Below are 15050 nucleotides of genomic sequence, written 5' to 3'. Positions count from 1 at the left end.
GCGTTTAAAAATAGCGAAGTGATCCTTCTTTTACCGATTCTACATACAGGCTAATGTCTCTTAATTTATTGGCATAGGTTTCGAAATAATACGAAATCTTCACTGAAATTCGAGCACAGGACAGCATCGTCCTATTTTGAATTATTATCCCGAAGGGGGCGCTATGTGTCCGTCGTGACTAGGCTCTTTACCCTATACACGTTTGATCTTAGACCTACGGAGCTCCAGCACAAGCTTTAACAGTCGCGGGAGTGCGACTATTGGAGGAGGACTGGCAGCTGCCTTAACCGTAACTCCTCCTCCGCTCCCCGACCCTCTCGCTCCAAGTCTTCATTCCAGTACTCAAACGGAGCGAAGCAACAGCCTTGCGGAGGTACACCAAGAATTCGCTCAGGGAATTACAGTGTCCATAAGAAAGCGGTTTGTTGTATTGGTGGATCAAGACGCACGCATCCACATTTATGACTGGACTACATTATGGTGGGCCTATCTGTACAACAAGAAGAAATAACACTGTAACCGAATCTACAACCTGCGGATTTGCCTTGAAACAATTCAGACGCATCAGACAACATTAAGTGCGCCCGGCATCAGGACATAAGTGTTTTTTGTTGCGAGTGACCAGAGCAAAGAGGGTAGCTACCCCGTTGTTACGCCCAATGCGAAGCATACGTGGGTAAGACTTTGCTCTGTCTGGGCTAGGTGGCATACCCCCTTTTAAGAAGAGTATCCGAGTTTTCCATTTCCTTTTTTCATTTTTTTTGTGGAGATAACCCTGGATTTTAGAGCAAGTTTGTTTCTGGAGACAAGTTAACATTTTTAGGGATTTCACAAAAACTCTCACAGGAACCTGTTTTCATGCCCGAACATACTTTATGACAATGGATTATTTGCTATTTTTATGCAGCGTTTTGCTGCCTGTGGTTCTAGCTGTTGAAGGTAAGTGCTGTGCCAAAATTTTGTATTGCTGTAGTGTATGGGAGTGAAATTTTATATATATATATATATATATATATATATATATATATATATATATATATATATATAATTGTATTTATTTTTATTTTATTGATTTCATCTAAAACCCGCCTGCCAATCTGTGCTGTTATGTGCCGTTTGACGCTCTTTCGGGATACTGCAGTTTAAAGACTACATTGAGTTTGGTCCAAATTTGGCTACACTATCCGGACAACAGCACACTTATTGCGGTAGGCTTTAATCCTATATCCAAATGGTCACATTCAGTGTAATATATGTTCCCGTTTCAGTTTGGATCTAACGCTTAAAGAGCCTATCCCTCTAAAACCAGAAGGCAGATAAATCCCATAACGGCCAGGTTCGACTGTGACACTTCCCATTTCAGTACAATCAAAGAAAGTCCGCGGTTTCTAGCCTGCCACAGAAACACACTTACCCTACCAAAGGAAACATTGATTTACTGAATTACTACGGCCGTAAACGACCACTTATCGAAAAAAACACGTTACCATTTGAAGTGTTGGATAGATGTGGAATTCAGTGGCATTGCGAACAAATATTTATATATTTATTGGAAGAAACTGAAAAGTGTCTGTGATTCTAAACAATTAGCCTATGCAAAAACATTCTAAACGGACACGCTAGCAAGTTAACGACTAGAAGTTTAACGTTTGCTTTAAAAAAGAGCGCTTTTTTGTATCACCCCATGGCACGTCAACTGTTTTTAATGCTAGCAATAACATAGGCTCCTGGCTTTCTTGGCAATCATAACTGGAATATTAGTTGTCAGACATGCTTGGTGTAATATGGTGTAAAACTTTCTTTGAAATTTCTAATAATTACTATCTGTAGCTTTGTTTCCCGGTTATTTTATTTACTAAAATATTGTTCATGCTATACCGGTTTTCATTTAGGCCAATTTCGCCTACTAAGGCAGTCTATATAATTCCACTGGGATCTAATGTAATGGATTTTTTCTATGCGCTCACATCTACAAAAAAGCTTCAGCTGGCAAATCATACAGTAGAGAGTGTAGCTACTCAACTCTTTGTGCGGGTAGACAGTCAACCAACTGCTGTCGGGGAGACTATTGTATTATTATGGCCTATGATAATAACACAACACATTGATATTATTATTATTATTACTGTTGTGATTATTATTCTGCCTATTTATTTTGATATCCAATAATGCAATTATATATGCACATGGAACGCCTTTTTTTCGTGCGCAAAACTTAAGTTGCAGGCTCTTCTGACAGACTTCGTGTTTCAATATTAAGCGTTAAATACAACCATGCATAATTCTAATAGCCAGCTAGTCAACAATAACTGCAAATTATAACAGCAAGAGTGCTTGTGGAAATTCAGTTACAATTCTCCTGAAAAGCGAATCTTCATGGCAGCCCGCATACGCGAACTTCGCGGATGGCTAGACTTCTTTGACCGTGTCATGGGAAACCATGAAAGTCAAGGCTTGTTATCCTTCCACGCTTAAGTAGAAATTTCTGATTTTTAAAACAGATATCTAACTTTGAAAAGAACGACGGTGGCCAGAATATCACGTCTCGCCACAATCAGATGCAGTAGGCTAAGCAAACTGGGACTCCCCACTGAGGGATCGTGTTGCGCTAATTTCCTTTGGGTCGACAATAAAGAGTATCTACCTTAACATGATGGGTATTTTAAAAATTGAATACTCAAGAGTTTCGAGGACGTTTGCCATTGTGAACTAAGCCAGGGCATAACCAGATAGCCTATAACTAAATATATTTTGCAAGGAACTTCCTCAGACCTCTGAGAATGTAATTAACATTTCCATTAACCGCTTTCACTAATGAAATTTAAATACTATTTTTCCATATCATCATTAGGCTACAATTATTTACTTAAAGAAAATAATTAGCCCGCGCGACGAAATGACCATGGATTTTTTGGGAAGCAATATGGTTCAGTATTTATCGTATTTTTTTAACGTATTGCGATACTTTGGCCCAGCTCTGGCAAAAAAAGTAACAAAACAAAGCTGTATAGCTGTAGCCTATATAGCCTATGGTGTATGTATGCCATTCCTGATCTATTTGTGTAATTTTCTGTTTCCCTCATAATAATGATGCGGTTGAATTGCCGATATTAGATGTTCTCGCTGGAAGTGACCGATGAAACGTTGAATAAAACTTTTAACTATATGCACTCTGTAATCAGTTTACGATGGGATAGGCATTAAACGTTAGATATTAAAGGTAGTTGAAGTCAGCATGGTTCAATTTTAATACAAAGTGATTAATGGTCTGTTATGTGGAGTCTCGCCATTATTTCTCATTTAACCTACTAAAAGCTCTGTAAGATCAAAATAGACTGAAATAAGTTAGTTAGCCTGCTGTGCGAGACATTATGGCCTGCAGACCTTACCATTAATGCCTGATGGGGTTCTTGTTTACTTTTTTCTACTGGCGGTAAGTAAAATGCTGGTGGGCTAAACTAAGAGAACAGCTTAATGTTTGTCTAGAAAACGTTTGGTGACTGTCAGCAATCTCTCTCTGGACATAAGAACATAACACGAATTTCAGTTAACACAAGGATTGGTTGCATTTTTTTCCACATTGAAAGTAACATTTGCAATGCAAGAGAAAGCAAGGTGTTTCATGCAATGGGAAAGTAAATGTTAACACTATCTCAAGGCAAGCCTAAGATATTCTGTAAGTCAGATATGCTCTTGTTTCATGTGACATGATTTACATAGTCCATTGTACAACCAATTATATTTTGGGGAAGCTTGTGTGTGTGTTTGTGGGTACAATCAGCTCAGTAAGTCTGAACCAATTGTAACTTTTCTGCCTTTTATTGTACAACTACCCCACAGTTTCTGACAAAACTTTTGTGTAAGTAATTTGAAAATGGAACTTTGAACTAATCTTGAATTTTATATGTAGTAAAAAAAGGTAGGTAGGTCAGCTTTACTCCTGTGGCCAAAGTGGTTTTCAAGGCCAGTGCAAAACAAGCACCAATTTGAAATACTATTTTGTCAGTTGCTCTGTACAAGAAAATACATACATAAATAAATAAATAAATAAATAAATAAATAAATAAATACAATTCTTTACTCAGCGGTTCACCAATTTATTATTTTTATTTTCAGTTCATTTTTATTACCGGATCCTAAATAACTTTGCGGTTTTATTATTTCCAACCACTTTTAATTGGTTCCCAAGACTCTTCAACAGGTCAAAAAAAAATATTTGGAAGGATTTCTTTTCATAGCATTCTCTGTTCCACGGCTGTCTTATCCGTCACTGTCTTAGAGATTTTTAACCCCCCTCTCCACCCCTTTGTAATGAGAGAATCACTGGCAAGTCTTTATATTTATTCAGGTCTGCATGGGAAAATAATAATACCATTCTCAAGGTCTTTGTTGCCATGAATCTATGCAGCGGTTCCATATTTTGATGCAGGACTAAAGTAATGTTCCCTTTTAGACGGGTACTTTGAAGACACACCAGTGTCAAGGTGGGGTTAGATGGAAATCGTTCAGCGACCTTATCAACATGGTGCAAAGTCATGGCTTTTCGCTTATATCTTTGCATCATTCTCCCTCCAAGGACTTCTCTGTGTAGCACAGTCAGGCTCTTTCAATGTATTCTCAATGTATTATTCATTACATATTTTATTATTACAAATAACTGTTCTCTCTAACAGGCTCACCATCTAGGGAAATATTCTGGTGCACAATGTTGTGTTATGAACGTTTATGTGGAACCACAATCCTAAATGCTCACTGTGATTTGAGTCTGTACCTTTTGATTTTCCTGAATTGAGTCACATCCGAGCAGGCCTCTTTACGTGCGTTTCATCCCATGCAATTTGCCGCACTCCTGGACCTTGTTTTAATCCTCTTCATTCCTTTGTGCATGGAGAGCCCTCTATTATTATTGTTATCATCACTTAACCCATCGAGGAAGAAGCTGAGGTGCGGCCATTTTGTTCTGCGCACTTGCTTTGAGTTAAATAAGGAATCTCAAGCTTCATTAGAATCCCATTGACAGTGAGTTTACGGGGGCCCTACGGGTTTCTGAAGAAATAAATGGCCTTCAGATGGAATATATTCATAACAGGCTAGTTTCTTTGATGCCAATAAGTTTTCCGTGGACATAAGTGAGGAATATATGCAGCTTATGCATTATATTTCACAGCTTACATTTTTTTTTTCATCATTAGGCTGAGTAGTGATGTCAACGCATTCTCTAAGACCCATTGGTTTGTTTTGTAAAACAAGAAAAAAGGTCCACTGTGTGATTGATTGACACCCTATAGGCTACTGAACGTCGACGAACAACAGTCTATTGTGTGAATTTTCCGATTTCCTTAAAAGGGTTATTGTAAGACAATTACAGAAGTCATAACAGACAAAATTTCCATAATTTCCAGTATTACCAAATGTGAGAGTAATAACAACAAGCCAAAAATTGGAGGGAGACTTTGTGACAAAAATATGCCGTTAAATTAGTAATGGACTGGGAAAATGTGCCAAGCCACAGACTATTTTTATGCAGATAAGATCTTGGGAGTGTGCAATGACTGTTTCATCCTGATTGAAAGCACATCGATGGGCCAGTTGGGTATGAGATAGAGGGCACAAGCAATGAGTGATTGAGGACAAACCTTTAAACATGTATTTAAATAGCTGTTGTGTTACTAAAATAGTTTAAGGTGCTTGTCCTTATAATAATGAAATGTCTCCACAGTTGATAAGTAGAACACATATCTCTCAGTACGCAAAACCCTGATTGAAGAACATTTAATTAAAAAAAGAGAATACAACATCCGTCTATACACTTCTTCTTCATAATAATAATAATAATAATAATAATAATAGTAATAATAATATGAATATGAATAATAGTAATAATAATAAGGAAACTAAGTGCGGTTGATTCTAATAATAAACATTCTGCTAATTAGTGTAGCACTTCATCTCTATGGGTGAGATTTGCATACCAATGTGGCACTCACTCTTACCTGCCCTGGGGAAAATAAATGCACATCTCTGCTAACCAGCATGCTAACTCAGCATACAGAAATATTTTAACCGAGTAATAACAGAGCAGGACCCTCCATTGCCGCCCATTTCATGAAGGGGTTCATTTCACTGCCGGCCTATGTCCTAGTCACAGAAAGCAACAGAACACAAGCAGAATTTTCATGTTTGTAAATAAATAGGAATCACCTTGCATGATATTTATATTTCAGTTTAATTTGGTCCTAAGAAGTAATTGTGACTTTGAAATAGTATCCTTTATCCCGTAGCCCATTTTACATTTTGGACAGGTTTATTTGAAGCTTAGCATATTTTCCTAAAACAAAATGTAATTATACAAGAACAATTTGATTTCCCTGAAATTATGCACCATAGATGTGCCCTTACAAAGTATTCATGTTTGTTGTGCACCACGAACATCAGGCTAATGATTGTTTAAATATTGGCAGGACAAAGTTAGGCCAAGCATTTGCCACCCAAATGGTCGCGAGTTTCCTTTCCCCCAATTATGTACAACGAACAGCCTCAGATGACTATTATTGTGTATTTCATTATGTGTGTGTGTGTGTGTGTGTGTAGTATTTGTATATTAAATGGATATATTCAGTTTATTTATAGTCTGGCTGTCGACTCATAATACGTTTAAACTATAAATTGCTATGTAAAGCAAGACCCATTTCAATTACAGTATGTCTATGTCACTTTGTTCTAAAAAGTAACAATGAAACTACACATCTTAGACACATTTCAACTAAGGTTATTTACTGTATTAATATTTGCTAGCATGATTTTTGAAGAATAAAGTATATTTTTAGAAGTAAATATCAACTATGAAATTGTTTGAATTGCAGGCTTCATCTGTTTTAGTCTCTAATTTATTAAGCGAATGACTTCTGTTTAACATTTGGAAGGATAGGTAATTACATTTTTAAAATGTAAGTTTGATTTATTTAGATCTAGACGAAAAGGGAGTTAGTTAGCTCAGCACCCATTTCTTCCAATATTGTATTTAAATAGGAGTTGGTCGTAGTCAGCATAACGTAATAACGGCTTCACTTTTAAGTCAAGATAAACAGGCTACCATTCTCTCATGTCAGTGGGCTAGCACACATAGCTATTTGTTTATTATTTCTCAAGTTTATGCACGTCACTCTTATAAGGCGAGCCCAATGCATAGGTATGGCAAGGAAAGCTATTATTATCTTTACCGCAACTGATAATTGCAACTTATTCTAAGGAAACAAACAGATAATAGGCCTACGCTGCAGTCAGAATAAGATCAGGGTCACAGATGTAGGAGAAGCCATGTTGAACAAAAAGTCTTTGTTTGCTATAGATTTTTATAACATGAAGCCATAAGCTGAAAGAAGCACCCACTTCCTGGCAACTGGACGTACATGTGCAATGTGTGCATCCAGTCTTGGTTGTGTTTTTGTGTGCGTGTGTTTGTGTGCATGTCTGTGAGAGTGTGTTTGTGTGTATATATGTTTGTGTGTGTCCTAATTAATCGACAGGAATCATTGCAAATAACTCAGTTTTAAATGCTTGTAACTGGTATAAAATTATAGTGGATGCATACCAGCCTGTATAAAGCTTTCCTTTGAGACGCCTAAAGAGCCTGTCTGCACGGCTGATCGAGAGGCCCACAAAATAGCAGGTCTTTGACACTGGCTGCTGAGAAGTGGGAGTAGGGAGTGCGTCTGGAACTGCCGATTGCCAAGATCCCGCCGAAGCTGTCGGCGGCTAGCGGAGTGGAACGCTGGAGTCCTTCAGAAGCGCATTCAACCCTTCAGTCAACAGCAAAATAGGTCGTGCGGCTTTGTCAATGACAAAGCCCCAAAGAATAGACACCCAAAACAAAGTCGAGGGATGCCGAAGTTCGTCAATGTGGTGTTACCCCTGGTTTAAAATGCGTAGTGTAAAATAAAAGAGCTTTAAAAAGCAAAAAACAACAAAGAAATAAATTGGTCGTAGCCTATTTAAAATGCAAGTTTTTGGGGTAGTTTGTAGAGCGCGCGTTATTCCTAGAACAATCAGTGTTTTTACGTTATGATTGTCGCGAAGTGCTTCAATTGCGGTCAATTATTGTGTGGATGGAATCAATTCAAACTATAAACCTATTTGAGATAAGTAACGGTGTACAATAACCATCTGGACGCTATAGATATATTATGAACTACAGTCAAGATAATGACATGATATGCGTGAGCTGGATGTAGGGTGCGAGTTAGATGGGGCATGCATGACATAGATGTGACAATGTATAAGTTAGATGTAAATCTAACTGACTGTTCTCCCCCTATTGTCTGCCCAGCTTCATATTTTCCAGTTGGGTTTGAGACCTGCCTGACTTTATTAGGCTTGACTGAAGCAGTTTGTGGATACACCATTGTCCATTGATATTTAACTGTGTGATTCCTGTCTCCTACTGCATTATTATTTTGTCTTTGTGTCTGTCTGCTCTGATTTTCCTCACTCTGTGCATTATATTTTTCTATTATTGCGCCAGGTTTTGTGCCAGCCATCACTTGATTGATACCAAGAAAAGGGTTGACAGACTATGCAGAAAATAATAAGAGTTTATATATTTGAGAATAGGAAAGTACACAAATTATTCCCATATACAAACTCATGCTGCTGCTTGTTTTGCTTGTTATGTATTTATGGCTAATGTTTTGTTGTAAGCATGTTAGTAGGTTAGTAGGGTTGTTGAACACACTATCGAAATATCCCCATAACCATGCATTGCATGTTAGCCACACCAAGGATATGACATCCAGGAGGTTATAAAAAATAATGCTTATCATTATCATCAGTAATATCTTCTACTCCACTTAAGTGGTCATCACGAGACTTATATACAATAATAAGTTCAGTACTAGTACAACACCCAGATCCATGTGATAATATTTTCGGGTACAACAGTTGTAGTGTCATAAATGAGTTGTTGTTGGAAAATGAAGACTGAAATGTAATGTGAACACACTTTGTTCCGAACACCAAGTTAGCTCACCAGGTTCTGAATAGTGCAACTTTCATGACGAATAACTAAAAAATTACTTCCAGATCCGCTTTGGTTTTTTTGTGTGTGTAAAGTATAATTCCTTCCATTTTCAGAAAAACTTGGTATGAGTCACATACGTGATCCATCTCAGCATCCAGTGACATGGTAATTGTGCCCCACTGTGACATTGTGGTGGGGCAGCTGTTGCTAACGAGAGACTACGAACCGGGCAGGCTTATACGGCGGTGTTCGGACCATCGTGAACTAACACAGTCTTCTAAACACAGGAACTCTATCATTATTGGTCCAATTCACATCAATGGAAGTGTTTTAGTGTCTGAGATAGTCAATAAGCAACCATAATTATAAACCACATTCCTCAGGAGAAAAACTACCATTCAACGGACGTTAACTTCTGGTGGAAGCGGCCACTTCCCCGTGTTCTGTTTGTTATTCCCTTTCTGTGATATTTAGTACAATTTGTGATTCACTATACCATGCTAGGAGTCTGTTCAGTAGCCTTACAACCAACCCACAGAGATAACCATCTCCATTGGACTCACCTGGTTAAATTAAGGAGAAAGATCAGACTCCAAATTGCAGAAACTGTGTCTTTCTAGCATGGAGACAAAGTGTGACTATTACAACAATCATAAATAAAGTATTCCAGGTCAGCTGGTTTGGAGGAGGCATTTTTTGGATGGGAAAACCCCCAAAATCTGGCAAAAAAGCTTTTTATGGCATTAAAAAAACCTGGTCATTTCAATTTGTCTTCATTGCTAATTTTTTAATGAAAGGTTGCTGTTGTGTATGAAATAATGGTACTTCTGCTTTAATGCATATGCACTTCATGATTTATGCCAAAATTCTGGCAGGGTAGTCAAGTGTTTTCTGCGCCTGCCTTCTTTCAAGCTGTATTCATGGGTAAATAAGTAACTTCAGGCAATACTTTATCTATTAAGCGACTGTATAGGGCTGTAAAAACATTGAAAAGTCTAAAGTTTGTAAAATGATGCAAATGGTTCTGAAAGGAGGAAAACAACATTGCCTTTGATGGGCGCCAAATGTGCCCCTGGTGTTTGCTTAGGTTTAGGTTTTATGGCTCTCGTGATATGTTTGTCTTTCATATGGATAGTTGAAGGGACAGAGGAAGGGCACTTAAGAGGCGTGAAAACATTACGGGAACATGTGTGAAAGTGGGTGTATTTGGCAATACCGGGGGGCCTCCAGGCCCAAGTTGATGCGAACATCGAATTTATGTTCTTCAACAGTTTCTGACAAATCACAACAGGGAACATCACGCTATTTCCAGTCAAGAGAAATTGCATAGTTTATTAATCTGGGTCATTTTTTTATTTCTTCCACAGACCTTGAGGATTACTTTTCATCTTGTTTGTGTTTATTTTCTTAACAGATGCTTACATCCAGAGCACTCATGGTAAAAAAATATATGAGGCGTTTAGCAATTAAAGGCTAAAGCAAGTAAAGCCTTGATTGGATTTAGCCATACATTATCCTTAATGCTTACATTTAATTGTGATTCAGCGTTAGATCCAATGTTGATTGAATCCAGGCATTTGCCAGTTGACTGCAAGCCACTCCCCTATCCACTGACAATCCCATATTATTTGGCCTGCTTGTGTCAGCAAAAATCTAACCTGATTACATACTGACCCAGTACAATAATTAATTGGTGGTTATGGAGGACAATCTAGTAAACTTGGTTCTTTTGAACTTCAGATATGTTTGCTATTGTCTATTCATGGTTTACTGGAATACCCTAATTGGGAATTCTAGGGATATGGCCCCACTTCGATGGAGCTTGTTTGATCATCAATGGGCATATTCACCATTTTCATGTTAATGAATTTGTCGCACGTGATGAAAAAACCAGTGATTTATCTAATTTCCTCCAAATGGTCACATTACTGTTATGGGAGAGAACTTTGAGCCTGTTGATGGAGCGTGCTTCCTGAATGCGCTTCCTGTAATGTCAGAGTCTTCTAATAGTCATGTGAAAAGATGTGCTTAGTAGTCGATGGTAATGTCTGTGAATGAAGGCCTCGGAAATAAAATGTAGAATGGAGCATGATTAAGGAAGAGATGATGGAGGGGGGTTGATGGGGAAAAAAGTGAAAAAAGACATGGACTCTTGGCAGCATGGTATGAACTGGACTTTAAGCTGGTTTCTTCCTTTGAAAAAGTGTTGAGAGAAAGAGCTGATTGACGTGCTTGTGTGGGCCTGCTGCTCCCACTGGGTGTTGTTCGAGTGTGCATGTGTGTGTGCACGAGTGGATGTCTGCGTGTGTGTGTGTGTGTGTGTGTGTGTGTGTAGGCAGGGGTTGAGTCTTCTGTCTGTGGCTCTGTCCATCTCTGCACGTTCCCCAGTGTGATTAACCTCACCCCATTCCAAACGCAGACAGATCCATGCTCCCCCCTCAATCCCCGCTTCCCAAATGAAAAGCCAGTCCTGTGACGTGAGCTGGAAGGAATCCACTGGCTTTTTAATGAAACTGACAAGCAACCTGGCTCGGATCAATGGAAACATTGTGCCAATGTTTCTAGATGAGACCTCTGACCGTGTTTCAAGAGCTAGCGAAGGAGTGCATGGCATTCCTTCAGCAGGGACCGGGGCCCTGTGAAGACGGTTTAACCGAGCTTCTGAAGTTAATCAAATGCCCAAGGCAGTGTTTAAAGCCTTTTCCGTAGCGTGTTGTGTTTTCGATTTATTTATTTATTTGCTTTAATGGAAAGGTCAGACAACCTTAAGCAGCGATAAATAGAAATAAACCAATCTCCACGGGGGTACAATGAATTATCATGATGAATCGGTCCTTGATGGTCCTCCTCGACCTCTTCATCGTGCGCTATACAGTAGAATTGAAGGGTCACAAATACATTGGCCAAGTGAGGTCAGAAAAACAGAACACCTTCATTAAGGAGAAGAGAAAGTCTATTTTACAGACGGTTAATTATTAATGAAACTCAACTCTGCTTATATAGTCCCTGCACATCTTCATCGTCATAAAAATAAGGCTGTATGCAGTGTAATAAATCATAGAAATCGTACACACCAAACTGCATGATTATTAATCTTTAACACATGTAAGTGAGGGGGCAGTTAGGTAGAGGGATGCAGGAGGGGAAATTTGTATCCTTCTTGGTGCTGTATTTGTTAACTATATCCATCATGCCTTGCTTCTTGTCTGACATACCATACCTACTGACATAGCCTCCTGTATATTTACCATGTGAACTAGTTCACGGCTGTAGACAACTGATCCTTCATGCAAATTGTGCCTTATCTGACACGTGTTCTGTAGGTGTTACCATGACCTTTGGTATGCACTATTTGTATATGGCCTAGTTAAAAGCATCTGTTAGATTAATTAAATGTAATGTAATGCAATGGGAAAACACAAATAAGAGATCTAATCTAAACAGGTGTATTTTAAGTCAAGAATTATGTTTTTGTATTGTTTTTCAATTATCAGCAAGACTAGTGCAAATATACATAGAACTATATGCTAGTTTGCTGCGATTCTGTTCTGTAGGAATATTGGAATTGCGACAGACAATGCGTGCTGAGGCATAGGAGTTTTTAAACAAGGTATTATGCATGTTATGTGATATGTCTCTCCTTTTGGACACACCTTTAATCAAAATTAAACACATGCCTTAGACACTGAACCTATCACATGTCAATAACATGGCGTCTTTAACTCATCTCAGATGTGGTTTGAGCCTTGTTCATGTGTTTTCACAGCTTCATTTCTTTTTTCATTGATAGCTGAAATGTGAAATGGATTCTACACATTTGCAGGAAACAGCGGCTGGTACATTTTGCTGAATGGTTATTGTTTTCCTTGGTTGTTGACATTCTTTCTTGTCAACTCATTTGTGGAATCTGACACTTGGGCAAAAAGTCACAACTTCTCAGAAATGGATTTGCAGTCACTGCTCGGAAATACACGCTACACTGCGTGATTGTCAGAATTAAATTGATATACAGTTGATCTCTTCAATGCGCACATTCATATAACTAACTCATATAAAAAACTAATTAAGCTATCTTTGCTGCGAAATAAAGCCAAAATGGGACTGTGTGTTCTTGGCTTTACGGGGACAAGGTTATAGAATTCAATTTAGTCTTTTGTCAGCTCATTCTTCGCCTCTTCTCTATCCTCCCCCTCTCTTTTCCTGTCTTTTTACTCTTTCACTTTTGCTTTTGTTCTTTCTACCACCCACTCCTACTGCTATATATCTTTACCACATTCAAAGAAGTGTAAGAGCTCCACTCAATCAACACTAATAAAAAGCAGCTGAAGATGGACATAAATAGATACTTGAAAATGTATTGAATGCTAAATCTAAAACAAATTTGCAGCAGTATGAGCAAGCTTCATCATTGTACGGCACAGACGTTAGCACAGGTCTTTCCTTTCCTCCGTTTCCATTATTTTCACCTTTTCCACACAGCCCTCCAGCCCATCTGTGAAGTTGGATTGAACCAGCCGTGCTAAATTGGCTGAGGATTGATAACAGATACCACCTGTGATATGGCCCTTTTAAGATCCGCGCTTGCAGATTTGTCACCATCCGCCGAATGCTGCTACGGAGGCTGAGAAGTCGTGCTTTTTTCTGCGAAAAACCCCCCACAAAAAACTAATCTTCCATATTATTTTATTTACATGCGTATGCCCAGAATTCCTTTCATGCAGTTTTCTTTCTCTGCCTCCCTCATTTCCAAATGGCTGCCCTCTGTCCCTCTCTTGTCAGAGCTGCGTGTCACCTAATTGCAGTTTTATTCCCCCGACTACTTCTCGCTCCCTGTGTGATTAAGCCCCTTAGCTGCCATCTGTGTCAGGGGGGTGTTTACCAAAGCCCTTTGCCATACCCGTGTGCTAGCAGGGGGTGTTTTATTGCGGGGTATTCCCAGGTCAGAGGTGAGACATGCCGTCTCACGGCTCCTATCTGTGACTTGCTTTCCTTTGAAGGTCAAACAGCGTTTTATGTAAATAACGTCAAACTGGTGACACTTGCGTGACAGCTTTGACGTGTGCGCACCTCGGTTCCTTTGACCTTGATAAAGAGTGTGAGAGGTTTGCACCTTTTTGCAATTTAAAAACGGACAGGAAACATGCAGTCATGCGGTGAGGACACTGGGCCTGAAGAAATACTACTGACAGCTAGGGATGCTGTTTTTGTTGGTTTAAAATGGAGGAATAAAGTATAGAAATAATTTAAAAAATGAAATGTGATTGAATCAGTGATATCAGTACAGGGAGTTGTCAGCCAGGTCACGTGTGTGCTATTGATGTCAGTACAGGGAAGGGGGAAAGGGAAAGGCGAACACCAAAGCCAATTTTACCCTGAAACACATTCCCGGGAGCTGTGAATAAAGGCTGGGTGGTGATTAGAGATTCAATTTAGCATTCCATCAATCAATGAACGAGGGTGAGGGAGATTAATACTGACAGACCCCCACCCCCACCCAGAACAGACTAGGAGATCCAAACCCAGTTTAACCTAGGTTTTGGTTAAATTAGCAGGCGACCTGTCCACACCTAATTATTTCCTGGCATTGATCGGTTGTATTTGATTACTTGCAAGGCGGGCTCAGACTAATTCATCAAGCTCTTTACTTCGGTTGTTCTTATAGATTATCCATTGACTTAAGACCATTTCTGGAGCTTTGCAGGTATAATTAATGTAATTCTAAACTTTTTGGGTTTTCAGCTGAAATTTCTCTGCTTTGTAACATTCTAAATGTAAAGTAGAACAATTAGCCAAAACCAGTGATGATACCCTGTCGGTATTTCCTCAAAACTCCAGGCCAACTGAAGCCACTGCAAAGCAGCTCTGTGACTAAGAACAGCAATTTGGTTATTCCATGTCTAAGATTATCCCTTCTGGCTATCTTACAATATCTGTCAGCATGTATGTTTGCACACATTTACATACTTGGGAAGTTGCCTTACCAGTCTTCAAACTCCCAAAGCACGAATGAATTTGACCGTCAAATTGAAAATAT

The 15050-nt window shown here is 38.9% G+C and overlaps 1 protein-coding gene across 1 annotated transcript in view; it reads left to right on the top strand.

The window, feature by feature from the left end:
- The first annotated feature begins 360 nt into the window (after positions 1-360).
- Positions 361-15050, top strand: part of ephb3b (eph receptor B3b) — a 70031-nt gene continuing 55341 nt past the window's right edge. The window contains exon 1 of the mRNA XM_061241190.1: positions 361-939. Within this exon, the coding sequence (XP_061097174.1) occupies positions 876-939 (64 nt within the window). The 5' untranslated portion in view covers positions 361-875. The remainder of the gene's footprint in view (positions 940-15050) is intronic.

This window comes from Conger conger, chromosome 5, assembly GCF_963514075.1.
Source record: "Conger conger chromosome 5, fConCon1.1, whole genome shotgun sequence".
NCBI lineage: Eukaryota > Metazoa > Chordata > Actinopteri > Anguilliformes > Congridae > Conger > Conger conger.
Note: the sequence above shows the minus strand (reverse complement) of the source record. Positions and strands in the feature narration are given on the sequence as shown.